This window comes from Buceros rhinoceros, unplaced genomic scaffold (assembly GCF_000710305.1).
Source record: "Buceros rhinoceros silvestris isolate BGI_N320 unplaced genomic scaffold, ASM71030v1 scaffold28383, whole genome shotgun sequence".
Taxonomy (NCBI): domain Eukaryota; kingdom Metazoa; phylum Chordata; class Aves; order Bucerotiformes; family Bucerotidae; genus Buceros; species Buceros rhinoceros.
This window is the reverse complement of record NW_010404666.1, coordinates 2,099-22,926: the sequence shown is the minus strand read 5'-3', so window position 1 is coordinate 22,926 and position 20,828 is coordinate 2,099. Positions and strand designations below refer to the sequence as shown.

The window sequence follows — 20,828 nt, the reverse complement described above, 5'->3', positions numbered from 1 at the left end:
ATTAGCGTTCTTGGCCGCTTGGGCACACTGCTGGCTCCTGTTCAATCGGCTGTTGACCAGCACCCCCAGGTCCTTTTCTGCTGTGCTGCTTTCCAGCCAATCCTCCCCAAGCCTGTAATGTTGCAAGGGGTTGTTGTGGCCCAAGTGCAGGACCCGGCACTTGGTCTTGTTGAATTTCATACCATTGGCCTCAGCCCAGCTATCCAGTCCATCCAGTTCCCTCTGTAGAGCCTCCCGATCCTCAGGCAGATCAACAGTACCTCCCAACTTCGTGTCATCCGTGAACTTTTTCATGCTAGAAAGACTCACTGGCAGTTCTCTAGTGTAAATTTATTCTTAACATATTATAACATATATGAACATAACACTTTTCACCAGGGCATGTAGAGACAGGACAAGGGACAATGGCTTTAAACTGAAAGACGGTAGATTTAGATTGGATGTAAGGAAGAAGTTCACCACTGTGAGAGTGGTGAGGCACCAGAACAGAGAGTGTAGTGATCGGACAAGGGGTAACAGTTCCAAACTGAAAGAGGGTAGATTAGATTTGAGGAAGAAATTCCTCACTGTGAGGGTGTTGAGGCACTGGAACAGGTTACCTAGAGAAGCTGTGGATGCCCCATCCCTGGAAGTATTTGAGGCCAGGTTGGGTGCGTGGGGCTTTGGGTACCCTGGTCTAGTGGAAGGTGTCCCTGCCTGTGGCAGGGGGGTTGGAACTAGATGATCTTTAAGGCCCCTTCTGACCCAAACCATTCTAGGAGTCTATGATAAATGTAGATTAGATTTTTTTTTTTTAACATTTCCTTTGATTAAATATATATTCTGTGCCAAAACAGGTTGATTTCATCTGGTAAGCCTACTTTGCTAACTAGTAGTCTAGGACTCAATTAGGCTACATGGCAGTTCCAGCCAACCAAAAAAGTTACATAAATGTGTTAAAACTGGTTCAAGGCAGTAAGTGTCTTGTGTGACCTGCCTGGTAAACTTCATCTCTCCTATGAGGCGATACCAGACACAAGAACGTTTACTTGTAAACAAAGCAACTTCCTCCTATAAAATCGTATCTTCAGGCTTAGTATTACTCGGTTTTGCTCCCTGTTAAGTCCAAAGCATGGAAAAATTCCAGTTACTGTCTCTGTCGTGTGGCTACTACTGGTTCGTTCTTTCTTCTCCTCACCCCGCCCCTTTGTTTTTTGTCCCTTTTGCACCAGGCAGTCATTCAGATCTGCCTCAACGTTTAGTAATTTGCCAAATTCATCAGAAGCAGATATCAGAGAAAGAAATGCTAGATTCAGTCCTTCAATGCAATTAGGATGAGTATTTTAGTGATTTCCATTGTGTTTTAAATACATTCGGTAAGTCATAGCCACTTGCCATACGTCCAGAACTGTTCTAAAGGCCCTCCCCACCACATGAACTTTACTTCCTGAACTTCCTTTCTCCTTTAATTATCTGATTTTGAAGCAGTAAATAATGCCTTTTTTTCCTTCTAACATTTCTACTGACTACTGTGTTGAATTACATAGGATTTTCAGTAAAGCTGCGGATTTTTCAAAGTTCTGTTTTATAAAATAGTGAGTTATTAAATAAAAGAGTATATAGGTTCACTTACATTCAGCTCTAAAACTATTCCCAGGCAATCGTACACTAATGATACACCAGTCGCCACAGCAATGATAACTAGTGTCACAACAATATGGAAAACTGTTGAGAGGTTCCCATGGAAAAACACATTGGCGATCACCTGAAACACAATCACAATTTTAAACCTTGATTTTGCTCTTTAGGTTAACAAACAGCTTATTCCAAATCTTCTGACTGTAGGAAACTAAAAGATTGGGTGCGAATACACTGGCTGAACTTCACCCATCTCACTTCATGAAAACATCTTCATCCTCTTCCAAAAATAACAAGCATACTAAAATCACAGAACGCTTGCAAGACTGACTTAGTTATAACTGCAAGATTTAGGATATACTTACTTTCTTCTCATTTGCCCACTAAAAATAAAAACCACATAGAATTATTTAGTGAACAGGTGAATTTCCTAGATGGAAGTGCTTTTGCAAAGCAAAACTAGTAAGCATGATCAATATGCTATTTTCAGCTATTCTCAGCATAAAACCAACAGTGGCATTTATGTCAAACTCCAAATTTTAAGCAGTCCTGACATTATTAAGTAATTATTATTATGAGACTGGGTAATATTATAATAAATGTAATCAACATTGTATTACCAGAATCTAAACAGTACAACTAGCACCTCATGCTCATTGCACGTAGCAGGATAGAATACGCTGACATTTATTACAGATCAACCATTGACTTCAGCTACGTATTTCAGCTATGTATTCACAACGTGAGAATATTATTAATATATATATCAACATTATTAAAGAGAGAATCTAATAAATTCTTACCTCTCTGGTCACAAAACATTCAAGAGGGAAGGTCAGAATTACAGTAACTCCATAACAAAACCTTCCAAATGTAGCAAGGTTGTCATCTCTACAGTAGTTTTCAAATATATCTCCTGAAGCATAGCAAAACATCAATTAGTTTGAACTTTGTCATTTGCCTATTTGAAAATTGAAGTGTAAGTTACTGGAGTTCTGGTCTCCTCTCCTGACACATATCAAGAAACTGTAGTTACAGTCGCTAATTATATCCAGGATGAACTTTCACCTTATCCTGTTAGTAGCAGTGTTTTTATTTCAAGTAGTATTTATCTTTCAAAATATCTTAACATACACATTAAAGTTTGTCATCTGTTATCTTCCCCCTAGCACTGGTTTTGTATGAGATGCTGGTCTTTGTTTAAATAAATGTGGCAGATTCAGAAAGAAAGTGTGTATGGGAAAGATACATTTCCTTTACAAATGTAATTTCTAGAACAACGATTACACAAGGAACATCAGAGAGCTACCTCTGGAGAACTGCATTTCCTGGACATTCTCTACTCATAACTGGTAAGCTGCAGTGTAGTATTCAAATGTTTTGAATCCGAAAGCCCGTTATAAACATATGGATTATTATGTAGCAAATCTTACATCTAACAACAAAAGCGTTGCTAGAGAATGTAAATAGTCATCTTGTTTAGCATTTACCACAAAGAATCTGGAATAACGATCTTTGAGGCACAAGAGAACCTGCAAGACAGCGATCAGATGAACTATCAGGTCTTTTCCACCTGTTTACTATGCTGTCTCATGACTTACTATCTTTAGGATCACAATGGCACCAAAGAAGCAATAAGGTGTCCTTTAGAGAAAACAGTTAAAAGATTTTGACAGGGGAGACAGAAGGCAAGATGGAACCTGCTTAAAGTACAGTCATATGCTGAGGGATACCCGCAGTCAGAGCTTTCTATACCTGAAGTATCTCAGCCAGTTTGCACTTAGGCTAGCTACACTTGCATCTAGGATGCAAACATACCTTCATGTAAATACATGTGTCTGTGTAGGCAGATGCATACACTGGCATCTAGGATAGCCAGTTACTCTGCATAAACAGCACTGGAGGCAGGAAAAAAGGACAGATCAACTAGTAACCCCCATCCTACAATTCCTCTGTTCTCTGCTACATGCCGCTGCGCATCAGGAAAGGAAAAGGTTTGGAAGCCTGCTCCTACAATTAGGAACAGCATTATTAAATAACAGAAAATATGCTTGCTTATGAAATGTGTGTTTTTCCTGAAGAAGCTAACACACTGAACAAATTTATGCCTTGTTCTTCTGAAAGCATCTTACCCACATCAACAAAATGATGTTAAATAGTATGATGTAACATTGATATTACATATATAATGTATATTCATATACCCATAGAGGTGATGGTAGGATTAGATAGAGCAGAACAGCTGATGTAAAGGAAATAATCTCTAAGTCAGAGCTAGGATGCTATATTAGCACAGGCAGGAAAAGATACAGGAGAATGTACAGAAATATATTCTAGCACCCCCTAGAAAGGCAATTTTTGTTTTTACTGTTCTCTGCAAGTGGACATGTGGCTAAATTATAGAAGTGTAGTCCTCAGAAGTGTTTTGATTATGGAAGTATTCAAAGGGACTTTCACCAATGAGGCTTACACGTGGGAATCTGACGTCTTTGTATGCTGTTTTCGTTGTTGGGTAACTACAAGGAATATCCTAAATATTTCTGTCCATGCATAGTATGATTTTGGCATTTTTACAATCACTAAGATATTAACAGCAAGAGTCGGACAGAAAAGTGGAAATGTAAGGATTACAACAAGCAACAAAATTGAGGGATTGGGAAGTTTACCTTCTGTGTATCCTGTAAAAGTCATATATCCACATGCAGCGAACACTACACTGATAACAGCAGCAACTGAGACAGACACATGTGTGACTCGAGACCAGTTGTTTAATGTGGGTTCTTCCAGAGACCCATATATTAAAAAGCTGTTATGGTTGCAGATGAATGCTGAAACACACATTACAGTTAGAGCAAATGCGTGAATTCATGCATATACGCACATAAAATAAATCAAGAGTGTATATTCCAAGGTAGGGGAGACACAGCACAGTTTGAATCCATTCATTATTAAATACAAACATTAATCCTGCAATGACTGGCAAAGATAAATGGCTTGAACTTTTACTTTCTTATTTGATTTGATCAAGGTTTATATTCATTCCGCAATGGTTCTGATGACATTACCCTAAAACGCCATGCTGTTTACCACCCTCCACACCTCCATTCCTCCTCTATTTCCTCTTTCTGCTCTTCTTTTCCTTAAGAACCCAACACTAGTTTTGAGATTTTTTTTAAATCCACAGAGCTATTTGCTACTTTCAGCCATATGACATCCTTTTTAGGCAGCAGCAAGCATCAGGAGGCCTCAGATTATCAGAGCATTAACAAGAAGTAATATACCAGGTTTTGCAGGCTGGAATGGATTTTTGAATGAGGGTAGTGGAAGTGAGATGAGATTCATCTGAATGGTTCACTGTGAGAAATGGGAAGCAACAGGCACTAGCAAATATATGCGTTGCAGTCTAAGATTTTTCTGTTAGAGGTTATCCAAGAGAAAGCAGAACAATCACAGCCTCCTCAGTTTATCAGGTAGACTAACCTTATTGGTGCAGGTGTTTTAAGACAACTTGGACAGTTTAGCTGGATTCACGTGGCACACCACTGTTTCGACTCTGGCAATAGCCTCTAGGGCCAGATGGGCAATGGATGGGGATAATGTCTTAAACCATAACAATGAAATTCATATAGATGACTCAAAGTCAATTTCATTTTTTTTCTAATCAAGCTTAACCTGAATATAAAGAAATTACAATTTAAAAAATGCAATTTCTAGGTATAAAATATTAAATAAAATAATTTCTTACAGTTGATCTGAATATTGAAAATACGAAAAAAATTACTTACCAAATGACATCACCCCAATGGCTTGTACTGCATTTGATTTTGCAAATATCCACGCATTTTCTGACTTGGGTCTAAAACAGACAGTTGTTTAATAGATTATCCTCTTTTCAGCTATCACTTCCTAAAAATAACTTTAAAATACTATGCTGTAATACAGAACTGCTAGTCGGATCTCCAGAACTCTCTGAAGCAGGCCACAGTGTTCGTCAACAGCAAGTTGAATCAAGGGAGATACCCTTCTCACCTCCCTTGTTTTGATTAACGTATTTCTGTAACTAATTCTTACAGCCAAAAGTGTCAAACTGTTTCAATGACCAGTTTTATAAATAAAATCTTCAAGTTACCGTGTACCAAGAGACAGCAACAGGGAAGGTAAAAGCTGTTACTGGTTCTCACTAATCTTATCTCAACTCCAAATCTCTCCTGACTATTTAGGGGCAATTTCTTCCTCTGAATTTGCACATGTAATCCATGCAGTCTAGAGATACTTTTTTCCTAGGCTGCAATTCAGGTAAGGCAGTTTGCCTTTCTTTACACCTGTTCGAACTACTTCTCAAAGTAAAGGGATTCTGCTAGTTCCCAAAGGAGCGATAAAATAAGTGTAAAGAGCCTACATGGAGACTTTTATAATCAGGCAAGAATGTAATATCCCCCACACCTGATCCTTCAAGATATGCCCACAATTTTGTAGCTGTGGTAGTTCTAATTCTTAGAAGAGGACCCCAGAAAACCATCAGCAAACTTTGTTAAAATCCATATGATGCATGAACTTCCCCTCTGAATAAAGACCCAAAATGAAGAAAGGGGGAAGGACAGAAACATACTTTTCCAGAACTAGAATATGCTAAAAATATCACAATTCACAAGCCATGGAACATTGTATTTGTAATATTAAAAACAGAAAGGAACAGTGCAGAGAACCTCGTTCTTAAAAAGTTGTCTGTTGCTAACTTTGCATTGTTTTTATTTAGAGAGAAAGCTGCTGCCACCTGAGGCCTTAGCTGCTATTTTCCTACTGCCCTAGAAAGCAGTATGGCACTCGTGCCCTTTCTGTGAAGGCAACAGTGGCAGCTTTCTCTCTCCCTCTGTCTGGCAATAAGCAGCTGGTTTTGACAGCGGTAGTGGCATATGCTATACTAGGTTTCAATGCTTTCAAATGTTTAAACTCCAGCCCCACCCTCTAAAAATTAAAAACAGACAAAAAAGATGCTGCTGTTTTCCCTTTCAGAACTCATACCTCAGTATTTCTTGAGAGTTCAAATAGTCAGTCCTTCTTTTTCCATATTAAAAAAACAGATTTACAGTATTTAATGCACATTCAATTCAAACTTAGAGCACCTTTTCGGCTCTTACTCAAAATTAAGTTCAGGTTTTTGTCCTCAGATGCAGTATATTGTCTTGACTACTGTAACATACTGCTTCTAGTCTTAAGCAGCTGAATATGGCCCTCAAAAAAACATTTTCAGACACAGTAGGTAGATGTAACAAACACTATGGATGGACTAGAGATCTGGCATTTGTCTTACGAAAGAGAAGTTCTGACTCACTGTGGCTGCTGCAGTTCCTTATATAAAGTAGCATCCCTTAACTCAATACCACTGATTTCAAATCACTAGAGATGTCTGTGGAAAATTCACATGCATGATTTTGAATATATGATCTTTCAGGAAAACATTCATATCTGGTTGGAAAAAAAATCGGTAATATTTCAAAATAATCACAGAATATAGAAAGCTAACATTACAACTGTTCCATTCTGTAACCACTAGAGGTCAGCTTTGATACCAAACATACAGGATGAAAATTTGTTTTATATTATCCTCTGAAAACAGAATTTGTGGAAGTCTCCTTATCCCCTTTTCTGTTAATAATTAACACTTAGATTCTCTAATACCCTGTAAACCAAAATATTTTTAAAATGCACAGAAATAAAGAATCCTTTTTTCCTGAAACACATTTAATTTCTGTGAAAATGGTACATCCTGTGCAAGGGTATAGCTACATTATAAGCTGCTACAAGAAGGGATTTAAAACATGGAATGTAGAAAGCATGTGAAAATCAGTTGCAACATTTTGAATAAAGTGGCCAAATAATCATTAAAAAAATAAAAAAATCACAGGAGCTAGTTTTCCCCCCGCACAGTGTTAACTTATGCACTAGCAATATGCAACAGATCAAAACATAGCTTTGCTTTATGGATGAACGACAAATCAGATTAGGAGTATTATTTGGGGGGAAAAAATCCGAAAGAACAAAATCCTGCTTATTTAGCAGCCTAAGAAGGTAAATTCCTTCCATTCTAGTTGCAGAATTGAGGAAGAATTTCAGATCCATGATTTGAACACTACCAGCAGATTGAAGGATCATACTATGCATGTTGGTATAGATGACATATGCAACTGTATATGACTATTCTTACTGTGTCATATACTGCTGAATATGCTTTGAAAAAAATTTTTATACTTTGGCAATAAAGGGATCTCACACAGATGTGATACATAAACAAAGGGAACACAAGAAATTTAATTTCTGAGTGTTTAAGAAGTAAGAGTCAACACCTCTAGAGTTCTGACTGTATCAACGAATCACCCCCAAGTCCAGTCTGCAGGACATAATGACTTATGCAAAGCACGTGGGTGACATGAAACTGTCTATATAAAATAAGAGTTCAGATTGGGAAAGAGAAAATTGTGTCTGGAAACAGGAGATGTTAGTTACGGAAGAGCCATACAGGAATAATCACTTTAAATGACTTAGAGGGGCACCTAATGGAAATACCAAGTGTCAAGGTAAACATACATTCACGTAAATATATGTGTCTGTGTAGGCAGATGCATACACAGGCTGAAAGAGTCTATCACAAGAATATCAGGTAATACTATACCTGTTCTGCTTTTCCAATCCTGCTGCTACTGTTCGAGATGGTTTCCTTTTTTTTTTTTTTTTTTTTTTTTTTTCTTTTTGAGAAGGGCCTTTGTTCTGCCCAGTTTGACCTACATTCTTGTTAAGAATTACTACGGGAAGATTTTAACTGCTGCTCATACAACAATAGCAGTAGCTGTGAATATCCATGAGTGACAAAACCAGCTGGCTCACTGCTCCTGGCTTACTGTATAAAACCACAGACTATGCCTGCATGAACACCAAGGTTTTTCATGCTGGAGAAGGAGAATTAGATGGAAGACAATGAAAGTTAACAGAAGAAATAAATTCATGATACTATACGCATTTGTTAAGAGCTGTACTGTCTATTATATATACCAGGAGCTATACACAAAGTAAAAGCTGAGAAGTATTATAACTGTGATTCTTGGAATAAAAAGACTTTCCAAGGGAGATCCCAGACAGGAAAAAAAATCTCAGCTGAAAGTAAGACAACAGCAAGACAGACTGACAATAAGAAGTGTCCATAGGAAGGTAGTGAAGCCTAGTCGTGAAGAAAGCCTGGAGGTTAAGAAAATTAGACTCTACTCAGTCTTCAGTACACTTAAGGGAAAGCAGAGCATAATAAACATGCTAGTGAATTTTAAAAAAGTTTTTAAAATACTTATGCTTATCTACCTAAGAACAGGGGAAAACGAAAAGAACAAATGAACTAGACAAAGGTTACGACCTCCTAAGAGGGTTAAAGGCATGTCACATCCAGATCATGAATAAGAGTTGGGCAAATTTGTTTGGCAGCCTAAAACAGTGTATCTTCTACTTCTTGTAAAACATTTACAGTATAATATTCCCTGTCTTAAGATTCATGCTATGCAAAAACCTGTTCTGTCATTTATGTAGAAATGTTGCCAAATATAACTCAGCAGCAGAATGCATCAGAAGAAAAATATCTTTAAGAAGGGCAAGAGAAACCTACATCCCTGGTCTTAGCCCAGCTTGCCTGCGTATGAAACACGGACTAAAAAAAAAGAAGTTAATTTCTAGAGAGGAAGCCAAGTCATACGTTTGACAAGGGAGTTGCATGTTGGAATGAGCAAAAGGCTTCCATTGTTTTGCATTGAAGATCAGTGACAAACTGCCAAGTTTAGGTGCAAACCAGCAGTTATCAAAATAATCCAGGAACACAGGACAGATAAATTCAGTTTTAATTCAATGTTTTTAGACATTTAAGAAATTAATTGCAAAATTTCAATTCCATTCTATTCTAAGGTAAAATACCTTTTTGGGTTTTTTGTTTAAACTTTAAAAGATTAAAGATACTAAAAAAGTTTATAAATGCTGAGTATAACTTCAATTAATGTAAAGAAAATGAGTAATGCTCATATCAGCCTTGAATTTTATATTTATCAAAGTAATCTTTGTTGTTAAAGAACATAGACAAGGCGAAGCTATATGTCAGTTCACTTAGTTACAACTGCTTTAATTCCTCTCTCTTCTTTAATGAACTACTTAGCAGTCCCATAAATATATGGTAGCTTAGTTTTGGGTTTTAATTTCATCACACATTAAAGTTTATCTTTGCTTACTATTGGATTATTTATATGAAGGAAAGAACCAGCTTTCTCCTTGCAAGATATTTTCTTGAACACTTGGTGTTTCATCCCTGTGATCAGCTGCCAGTTGAGTAATTCTCACATCCTATTTATGTATAGCAGATGCTCTTGAAGTTTTTCCTAGAGATTTATGTATTATGCAGACACTGACATCATGACATTCTTTCCAAAAGAACACAAAATTAAAATGATCCGTCTTGAGAAGCTACATAAAATACTGCTTTTTACAGCAATGTTAGTTTCAGCTTTGAAGCATGAAGTTATTTTATGCAGTGTTAATATACTGCACATTTACAGTCTGAGATCATTCTAACCCTTTTTTTTATCACAGTAGAAAAATACTGAGCTATAAGCAGGCAGAAATAAAGTAAATAACAGATCATCAAAATATATTTTTACTGAACACCTCAAACTATTGAGAGTAAACACCAGGTCCAGAACAACGGATTTTATCTACAGGTTCATGATGTGCTTCAGGCAACTATAACCCTATGGAAGATATTAATCAAAAGGAAAACTGGGGGGAAAAAAGTACCTCAGTTTCATATTCGTCATAAGAGGAAATAAATTAAACAAAGTAATCCCTCATATAAACACTTTTTTTTTTTCCTGAAAACTAACAAGAAAATAACATTCCTGGACAACTGTCTCTGCTCCCAAAACAACCCAGAAAAGAAATAAAATAAAAATGCTCACTCTAAATACTTGTAGTGGTGCTTGAAACCGTAGGCTGAAAACCAGCAGTGATAATGTTGTTTCACTGATGGTCTAACACATTGCGGAAGATTTCTTGCAAAGAGAATATTGTCTGTTGTCCAAATAATAGATGTAATTTTCAACTAGAACATGGATTGCATTTAAGCCAAAAGTCAGTTTTATCACCCCCAGATAATTTTGTTGTACCTCTCAAAGGGAAGCAACCTTCATTTTGAAAAATCTAAAGGTAAGTGAAAACTGTTTATTACCCAGAGAGTAATTATCAAGTTGGGAAGATATCCGAACAGGATTTCAGTGGAACCTGGCCTAAGTCCAGCACTTCTGAATGTATTCAGCAATAACTGGAATGATGGAACAAAAACTAGGCAGCATCCTTAGCAGAAAGCATGAAATGTGCAGCTAACACAAGCATGCTAGAGAACAGGGTGGAAGAAGAAAAATCATAAATACGTTTGTAACTGGACAAATCATCAAACTCAAGAGTTACCCAGGGGGAAAGAAAAGAAAGGTTTCATGAGTACAGGGCAGTGGGGAACAAGCGAAAAACCCCCTAACTTTAAGAGAACAGAGTAAAATAAAATTGCCAGCTCACAGTTCTGCAAACTCAAAGGCATGTTCACAATGCCATGCTACTTTCCAAAGAGGCAAACATCAAACTAGGTTACATGAACAGGAACGTGGCAATCCCCACAAGATAGAGTTGAAAGGTACTTGAAGACACTTTGCATGTAAGAAACATCAGTCTTTCTTCTCTGCTCCTCAGTGGATGCCACAGACAGTCAGTGCACCACGATTTCACTTTAATTTGCAGAGGACTTAAGGCAGCCATTGAGCATGATCAGTAGCACAGGAAATGACAAGAGAAACACTAAAGGAACTGTGTTTGTTTAGTCTATAGAAAGGATCACCAAAGGGGGACAAGTTACAGCTCTTTACAGGTGTTTATTATGCATTTGCAAAAGAATGAACATTTTGCTGTCCATACCCACTGTGCCACTTAGGCCAAGAAACAAGCAACATGAAATGCAGTAAAAGAGACATACAATACACATTTAGGAAGAATTCATAAGAAAAGGCTAGTTAAGAGCTGGAATGGGAAATCACAGAACTGCCAAGAACAAGCTAGAGAATCACCTGTCATCAATTTCAGGGGAACAGTCAGTTCTGCTGTTTAACAATGGTAGGGAATAAATATTCTCTCTTGGCCCCATCAAGCCTTTACCTAGGATTGTGCAAACTCTTTTCTTACATGACCGATCTGGGGACTGTATTTCATAATCATGATTTTTTTTAATCTCTGAAAACTCCAACTTCTATTGTATTTTATTAAGAATTCACAGAAAATGAGTTATTCACTTGTTTCACTTCTTTTAATACTTTGAGGGGAACCATAATAAAATTTATTAGGGTTCTTTACTCTCACTGCAAAAAAAAAAAAAAGAGATGGCATACCATTATACCATTAACAAAATACTAGAAGAGGGTTTTAATAACTAACGTATATGTCTATTTCTAAGTGTAAATTACAAATAGAAAAATAGACATTGATAGAATGTTTGTGAGGCAAAAAAAATCTGATTAACAGTTATCAACTTGCTAGATGCATTTTTGAAAACAAGAAGTGTAAAGGCAAAAATAGAATGAAAAGTAAAAACTTCAAGAATCACTCAAACCCCAACATTGCTCATTGTAAGAAAAAAATAAAACCACGCATTCCATATTTTTCAGTGCATCGCAACTGTTGACAAGAAATGTTACCATAGTAACTATTATATATAGCTTCCTCCTTTTTGGACAGAGGATTTTGAGATTACCCTTTCAAACATCCCTCTAAGAACAGTAGGAAAAAGCATGCTGCTTCGGAAAGGTGGGGAGGGGGAAGTCCCACACAGTTCTGAGAGCATCATTTTATGGATGATAGACAACATAATCAGGTACAACTTTAGAAACTGCTAATCTAACCATCATCCCAGCATTAAACATGAGTGCCCAGCAATTAACCCACGTATCACAGCAGCAAGACAAACAAGTGATATGTGTAACACTGCTGAAACAATCACATTGGAAGAATCCCCTTCTCACAGAAACATTAGAAATACTATATAACACTGTTCCAATAAATAAAAAGCACATTCAGATATAGAGTTTGTCGTCTTTATTAATATACCTTCACATTTAAAGTTTAAGGGAAAAAGGCCCACCTTTTAGGCCATAAAGGAAAGATAATACATTCGTAACACTTTCTGGCAATATAATTATAAAAATATTGTCACAACACATATTCATATGTACTAAATTGTCTAGAACAATGTCAAATACTTCTTTCAGAGTATGAGTGCTGGAAAACAGTTTTTGCATGAGTACATTTTTGTTTTCTTGAATAACAGAATAAAGTTTTTCTCGTTATGCTGGCTTTTTTTCATTATTTGGATTAATTTTTTAAATTAAATCATTTTATTAACTGACAAAGATTTCACAAATAACAGAACAACTGCACATGCCTATTCAAGACTCACCTGCTATTACCCCTATCACTCACAATTTCCAATTAATCTGTATGTTTTTCGAAACTTTTTCTAAATTTTCTTATATGTAATAGAAGAAAAAAAGGATAAAGTATGTTTTAGCAGTTCATTTTGTATTACTGTTGATACAGATTTATTTTTTCAATTATCTGTTTCTCCTAAAAGAGCCATGTTCCAAAACTATGCAGATATATGTAATAGTGAAATAACAGATTATATATGATCAAAAATTCACTTTGTAGCAAGGGTAAGAATACTCACACTTGTGGACTGAATGTTACTGTTCTTGCCATCACAATAATCAGGATGACGATAGTTAAAATCAGAGAAATAAGAGATACCTGTAAATGTAAAAACACAAATTCAGTCAGTAAGCTGCTGAAAGGTTGTCTACTTAGCAGCAAAATGTACTTTTTTTTTTCAGAATTCTTAACAACCAAGTAAAGTTCCAATATCATGTGTTAAACATTTATTATTAGAAAGCTTGTCCTGCATCATCATCTATGAATTTGTTATTTATTTTGAGTAACTAGCCAATTGCAACTATTTATCTAATTTCAAGTGATATTCCCATTTAAACATTTTGAATCAACAGTGAGCAGCATTTCAAGATTGGGCCTATATCACCTGGTGCTTTAAAAGATTTTAGTTCTACTAGCAGTAAATGAAAAAATTCCAGCAATTCATATGGAGACCAAAGTTTTGCTTAAACTATTCCAAGTTTTCCAATATTTCTTGGGACAGAAGACAGTTTGAACTTCTAAAATATTTAACATGCCCTAGCCAGATGTAATTATGTTCAAATACATTGTCATGGTTTATTTTCTAATGACATACAGAAAAGTAAACCAAAAATCAGCTGCTACTACGATTTACCTTTCCCAGTTTTGCTATGTCTCGATACAAAGATATAGGCAAGGTAAAGATGATGGTGGTGAGAAGAATTATGAAGTGACGGTCAGTAAGCATGTTATCTGGCCCAACTAAAGCAAAAAAGAAAATAATTTATTTGTGTAAGAGACTGACATGAAGAACATGATTCGTTATACTTAAAAGGCCAGGAGAAACAAACCTTGATGTTGACCAGGCTTTCATTCTCTTCAAGTAAGTTAACACTGAATTAAAAACTAGGCATTAACTAACCTTGAGGAAGCCATACACAGCATGTGCACAAGGATTCTGCAAATTCAAACCAAATGCATAACATATGGGATGTATTATACCAAACTTTGGAAGTCTGTCATTTCTACATATAGATTAGTATTAATTTCTTTCATCATTCCTGGGTCAATGTTGGCAAACTGCAAGTAACACATTCCACTACTTCTTTCTGCCATTTACTCTTCAGGACTTTTTGACACTGTGTGCTGACATCAATTACTGTGCTGTTGAAGATAAGCAAATTCTCCAAGAACGTTAATTTTGAGGTTTCTTTTGAACACCTCGTTTCTCGCTGTCACCTGGCTTCCACTTGCAAAATACACATTACCGTGTGCGTAGACACAATAACGTTACAATATTCCCTTTAATCAGTGGGGATTTATTTGTACAACTGGTGGTTTTTTCAAGCCAGTGACAACTTAAAATAAAACATAGATCAGTCACAGTCAGGCGACCATGAAAGAAGGCTTGCTGGAAAGTGACTGGCAACTTGACATGGAAAGGCTGTGCTCAGCTCCCTCTGTTCTTTGGGAGATTATAATGCTTTCCCACCTCATTCCAGGCAGGTATTCTACCAGCCAGGTGGAAAGATGTGCCATGCTGTGGGTTACTCCTGTTACAGAAGTCATATTGTATATAAATTATGAGATATTTGCTGTCACTATCCACCCGATCGGGTATTCACAGAACAACAGAATGTGATAGTTAAAGCTGCATACACACCTTGCAGGCTTCACCTGCTGAAAATTATATACCTCCTGTGGAAATCAAGCAGTTCATACAAACACTAATTTCCACTTCACTGAAAACATGTTGGTGTTAGTTTAATCTGCCAGTGAAGAATGTTTTAACTTAGCTGGCTCTGTGCTAAAGTAGATGGCAAACATGCACACAAATCGCTCCATTGATTCTGCTATGGAAACGCACAGCAGAGGAAGGATAACAAGTGCCTAAGTTAAAAAGCTCAAAATGCCACATCTGGTTTTGCAGAGACTAAGAGAACTGAAAGTTCCATATACAGTTCATGACCAATTATTACAGATATGCTTAAGTAAGCATTACATCCATTATATTCTTTGCAAGTCATCCAGAATTATTCACTAGATAGAATGCAGTTTCAGAATTCAAATTATTATTATGGGAAACATCTAAAAAGACAACAAAATATGATGACCTGGTAAATATACTACTGTGGAAGTCTCCTATTTGCTTAGGATTTCATTGAAGCATGTGGTCTCTTCACTGACACTGAGTCCAATGATAACCAAGGAGTAGGATTTGTAGTTTTTATTTCACAAAGATGTATATAAAAAAAAAACCCCACAAAAACCCACTCATACAAATATGTTTCAAATTCTTGAACTATATTTAAGTGTAAATTAGGAGAAAAGTAACATGTAGGACTTCCAACTGACATAGGATGCTAATCCCTAAATACTTACACTACATTCCTATCCAATAAATTTTCCCCATTCTGAATTTTTCCAATGCATCTTACCTCCAGGAATTCTCTGAAAAACTTTAGTTAAAGTGTCTCCTGTTATTATGTTGTAACTGATCATAGCTTAAAGAAAATAAAAATTTTTGTTAGTACAAGTCAAATACGAAATATTTGATAAATATTTAATGTATATATTTTGTGGACTTCAGGATTATATGCCACTATCCCTCCTGTATGAATTCTGGCTATCATCAATAACTTCTGAGTTTTGGGCTTAAAACAAAATTTTAAAAGATATTATCTAATGCTCCCCCCCTTTTTTTTTTAACAGGTACAACATAAGTAAGAATCCAATCTGATAAGCAAGACCATCATGCTGACTTACCATATAAATTTACTTCAGAAGAAGAAAGGCTTTTTAAAACTATTTGTTTCTATCATAATTCTTTGTCAGTTAATTTTCAAATTCTTGTTTCTATTTAGTAAAGTTCCTGTGATAGTCTAACAATCAGTCCTGCAGTCAAATGCACAGCACTTCCTAACTCATGTAAAACGCTAGCAAAATCTTTAAAATCTTTAAACAGAAGAAAGGAGGAGAAAATAGATTAAGAGAACAGATACAGACTTTCACTCCTTCCTCTTAATAGTAAGCACTGTGCCCTTAACATTCTTCTTCTACACTAGAAGTGTGCATATGTGTGCATAAGTGTCTATACATACGCACAAATATATTTGTATACTCATGAGGTCTTCACCATTTCAACAGCATATGTATAGGTATTGCTCTTAACTAATGCATATGTATTCACTGTTGTGAAATTGTAAGTCATTAACACTACTTACAGAAATAAATTCAAGCATATACATATACATCTCAGTTTAAGGTAAGGACTGAGATCTTTAGAATTCCTTTCCATTTTCTCTATGAAATAATAATTATACTCTCTTTTAAGTCAACATGTATAACATCACTGCCTGAAGTATCAGTAACTTAGTACCCTGCCCTGGTTTTGCTGCGCTGGAACCACAGACCAGCCGTGGTCTGCAGGCTGTTGGCAGCTTTGAGTCAGGCAGGAGCTTAATCTGGGAGGGGTAAAAGCCAGGGCAGCTGAGCCGAGCTCACAGGTGCATCCCATACCATAAAGGTCATGTTCATTGTAAAGGGGAAAGGGTGGTAAGGACAGGGGCTCTTCCTGTTCCTCCTTCTCATCCCTAGAGGGACTTGCTTACCATTCTGCTCCTAAAGACAGCTTTCCCATTATTATGACTGCAGTACATCCACTAGGTTGAGTATAACTTTGTTGATGTTAGTGTGAATATTAGTTCTGCCATTTTATTAAATCTGTTTTCAACCCATTTCAGCCCATGGGTCTCCTCTCCTTTTCCCAATCCCCCTTTCTGGCTGAGAAGGGGTCATTGGGTGTAGAACATCTACTACAGTTTAGCCCTGATTATAGGCTAAATGTAGATGTGCCCTTAAAAATCTCAGCTTCCTGTAATAAATTTGGACTGATTATTCCCAAAGTAGGAATTTTAATCTGGGACTTTGTGATAATTGAGTCTAGATTTGGTATCTCAAGTCACCACCTCTTGCAACCACATCTGTGAAAATACCAGTTTATTTAAGATTTGATTTAATTATGTTACTGCTGCAGGGGACAGATTCAGAATATCACTTTATTTTAAAATTCCAGTGTAATTAATTCCTGCCCAGATTTTACATGTTTTTTTAAAAGGGGTCTTGACCCAATTTCCTAGTTGCTCCTTGGGTATGAAGTTGAATTAATGCTTTTGAAGAGCAATGGCAGCATATAATAGTCAAGCAAGATCTGGTCAGTGGCTTCTCCAATGCCAGTAATGCTGCATCTTTGGAGAAGTATTAATTCAATATACTCCTAAATTCATATTTTTGTTTTGTTTCAGGCTCATCAACTCTGTACTCTATTACTCATTCTAGAACAGAGTATCTTCTTTTCTATTTCTCATAGCTACTTTTGTCATTAATTTTTAAGTGTGTGATCGTGAATTTCTCTGCTATTACATGTCAGTTTATTTCTCTCATTCTGATCCTCCAATTCATTGAAGTAATTCTCAGTCATTGTTCAGAACACACCAAGTAATATTTAATTTTTTAATAGGAAAGCGGTGTATATAGTATATTCTTCACAGAGTTCTTAATACTTAGCCAGTGAAAGAATGGAGGTAATGGGAAAAGGCTTGTTATTTACAGAACCAAAATATTTATATTGTATGTCATCTTACCAATAAATGGATATAAAAATTGAAGAGTTGAAAGAATTAGGTAACCTACAAGACCATAAGTTTTTCTGACCAGCTCTTGATAGGTGTTGGTACTGGAGAGGTTTCCTCCTTTGATCAGTAATATAATGGAATAATCTGTTAAAATATAAAATTACTGTTAAAGACAGTGAGCCAACTTGCGGCTGGTTACCTCTCATCTCTTTCACCTCATAGGGAAAAAAGAAGAGTCTGTAAAAAAACTAAAATGGTGGCACTGGGAAGAGCAAAGAGGGATGAGAAATCTCACAAAGGATCTCAATCCACCAAATAGGCTCATATTGGGAGGAAATCTGAGGTTTCCCAATTAGGGACAGCAGAAACAGACTCATTTTCATTGGTTTGCTGCCTTTTACTTAGTTTGTAATCTATGCCCTGATAGGAACAGCTCCTTCCTCTGAACAGTATCAGTGTTTATTGCCTTCTGGGACTGACAAAAATAACAAAATTTATGTGTCTTTACCAAGGAGATTTCTACCATTTGTTTAATGTGAAAGCCAATCCAGAGATTCCCAGTAGCATATGCAGTTCTTATATATTCATACAATAGTTGGCAGCAGACAAAAGCAGAGATACAGAAATGAATTATCAATTATGTTGCATACTGAGCTGATCTTGTACAAGAAGTATTAAGTCTTTGTAGCAAGGGATCTCGGACCCACAAAAATTGGAAAAGATTTATCATTAAATGATCTAAAGTTGTGTTCATCTGTCAATCTAGGACTATACCCAGTATAATTTAAAAATATCCCCCAAAATGAAATAGTGAGAACTGCTAAATAACAGCTATTCACCAATTATTCGGTAAAAGATATGGAAAGTAAATGCTTATGTTGCATACTTTGCCTTTAAATGTCACAAATCAAAAAGTTCTAACTAAAGTTATAATTTGATTGTGCAAGATACATTGAGCCGTGTCTTTAACATAATAAAAAGCTGAGCTTATTTCACAGTTTCTGGGCCTACGGCTATAAAGTCTTAAAAATACTTAGAAATGCAAAGGACAGATCAGATTTCCTACAGAAAAGTAACTGAAATTTCAGAACTATGTTTATGATATGATTTCATTAATGTATTTTGCCAACAGCCATAGAGAAAATTCTCAGTTCATAAGGAATATATTCCTTATCTCATCATTCTCCAGTCAACCCTCGATCATTAATGCACACCCTTAAATAATATTTTAAGCAATGAAAAGCAGGAAGTGCTGCTCAGCACATGGGTAACAATTTGTGCAATTCATGTTTACTTGGTTTGTCTTAAGACTTCAATTCACAGAGTATTTACAAAAATTCTCTTGATGCCAATGGATTCACTTATGTTTATTTTCTACGTGATTTTAAAACTTGTCTCTTCTTTGAAGGTAAATCCATGATTTTTGTTGAACTATAATTACAATATTCAAAATCATAGTTACAACCAAAGGTTTTCATTTTGTGTTACATTTAAAAAGAAGTGATATACAACCCACTCAAGGATCAATCTCTTAACTAGGGTAAAAACAGTGGACTATACCAAATGATTGAGGCACAAAGAAGAGAGATTCTTCCAAATGTCACCTTGACCTTGTAAAAGAAACTAGGCTTTACAAAAATAAAATGCACACAAAAAGCAGCTTTATATGTTGTACAGCATGATTCTCTGCTTTTACTAATCTTCAAGGGATTAATGAGATAAGGAAAAAAATTGTCATTTTTATTGTCATAGATACACTCATTTAAGGTTATTAAGCTCAACATCAGCTAAACATTGCAAGACCAATTTTCACTTTACAACAGAAATTGCCTTTAGAGTACCTGTGATATAGGCAACCCCAAATAAAAGCAGTACTCCTAGTGGAAATCCAGCTTCCTTCATTGAATATGGCAATCCTGTAAATTAAGACATTATAGAATAACTTTTCCAAATACTTAGTTGTGATGACCAAAATAAAGAAATATTCAGATTTTCAAAACTCTCAATCAATCTCCCACATTAGACCAGCATTCTTAATAACCTCAAAGATCATTTTTGGATCAGAAAATGGATTAATAACCTCAGAAAGGACAAAGTGTTGCCTACGTATGAAGTTCAGTCAGCACCAGTCCAATGAGTTCTCTCTAATCGTGATGGCAAAGAGGCTGTAGGGTATTTATCACTGAGACATGATCTCAGCTGACACTTCTACATTTTTGCATAGTAAGCAAATAAAAATAGAGAAGAATCTATAGGAGCAGCATCAGAAAGTAGGATGGCAGTGTTATTCTTCAGAATGGATAGCCATGTCTGGATAAACAAGGCTGGACGCAGGATAGCGAAGAAAAGTACTTACCTATAATGCCTGATCCTATGATCGAGTTGATAATGTTAAATCCAGCTGATGCCAGATCACTGTTTCCTCCTTCGTTCCTGGGCTTACTAACGAGGGCTGTTTGGTCATCTGTTCCATCCTATTTCAGGAAGACAATGATAACATTATACATGAGAAAAATAGGTGAGAACAAGGATTTTATACAGTCTATTTAAGATGAAAAAAATTGTCAGAGAGATTTTTAGAGGTATTTTGATAACTAAATCCCATTTTTTTCAGTGAGAAATCAAACGGACGTTAGACATCTAATTTCTGTATGTCTGACATGTAATTTTCTGTAATTAATTCTTCTCTGAAAAAAAATATGAGTGAAATGGCAGAAATATATACAAACTCAGAGGCAGACTGTTCAACAAAGAGCTTTTTAGTCATGTTTCAAAGGCAGAAATGTGAATCAAGTATTTCTCAAAATATTTTGGCTAATAGAAAAACAGGCC

At 36.0% G+C, this 20,828-nt stretch overlaps 1 protein-coding gene across 1 annotated transcript in view; it reads right to left on the bottom strand.

Annotated features, from left to right (window-relative positions):
* Positions 1-20,458, bottom strand: part of SLC38A11 (solute carrier family 38, member 11) — a 23,203-nt gene extending 2,745 nt beyond the window's left edge. The window contains exons 1-10 of the mRNA XM_010133472.1: positions 20,353-20,458; positions 19,838-19,912; positions 18,006-18,140; positions 15,801-15,866; positions 14,018-14,124; positions 13,403-13,482; positions 5,403-5,473; positions 4,284-4,445; positions 2,421-2,533; positions 1,613-1,744 (exon numbers count right to left, since the gene is read on the bottom strand). Coding sequence (XP_010131774.1) covers positions 1,613-1,744; positions 2,421-2,533; positions 4,284-4,445; positions 5,403-5,473; positions 13,403-13,482; positions 14,018-14,124; positions 15,801-15,866; positions 18,006-18,140; positions 19,838-19,898 — 927 coding nt within the window. The 5' untranslated portion in view covers positions 19,899-19,912; positions 20,353-20,458. The remainder of the gene's footprint in view (positions 1-1,612; positions 1,745-2,420; positions 2,534-4,283; positions 4,446-5,402; positions 5,474-13,402; positions 13,483-14,017; positions 14,125-15,800; positions 15,867-18,005; positions 18,141-19,837; positions 19,913-20,352) is intronic.
* Positions 20,459-20,828: the final 370 nt, after the last annotated feature.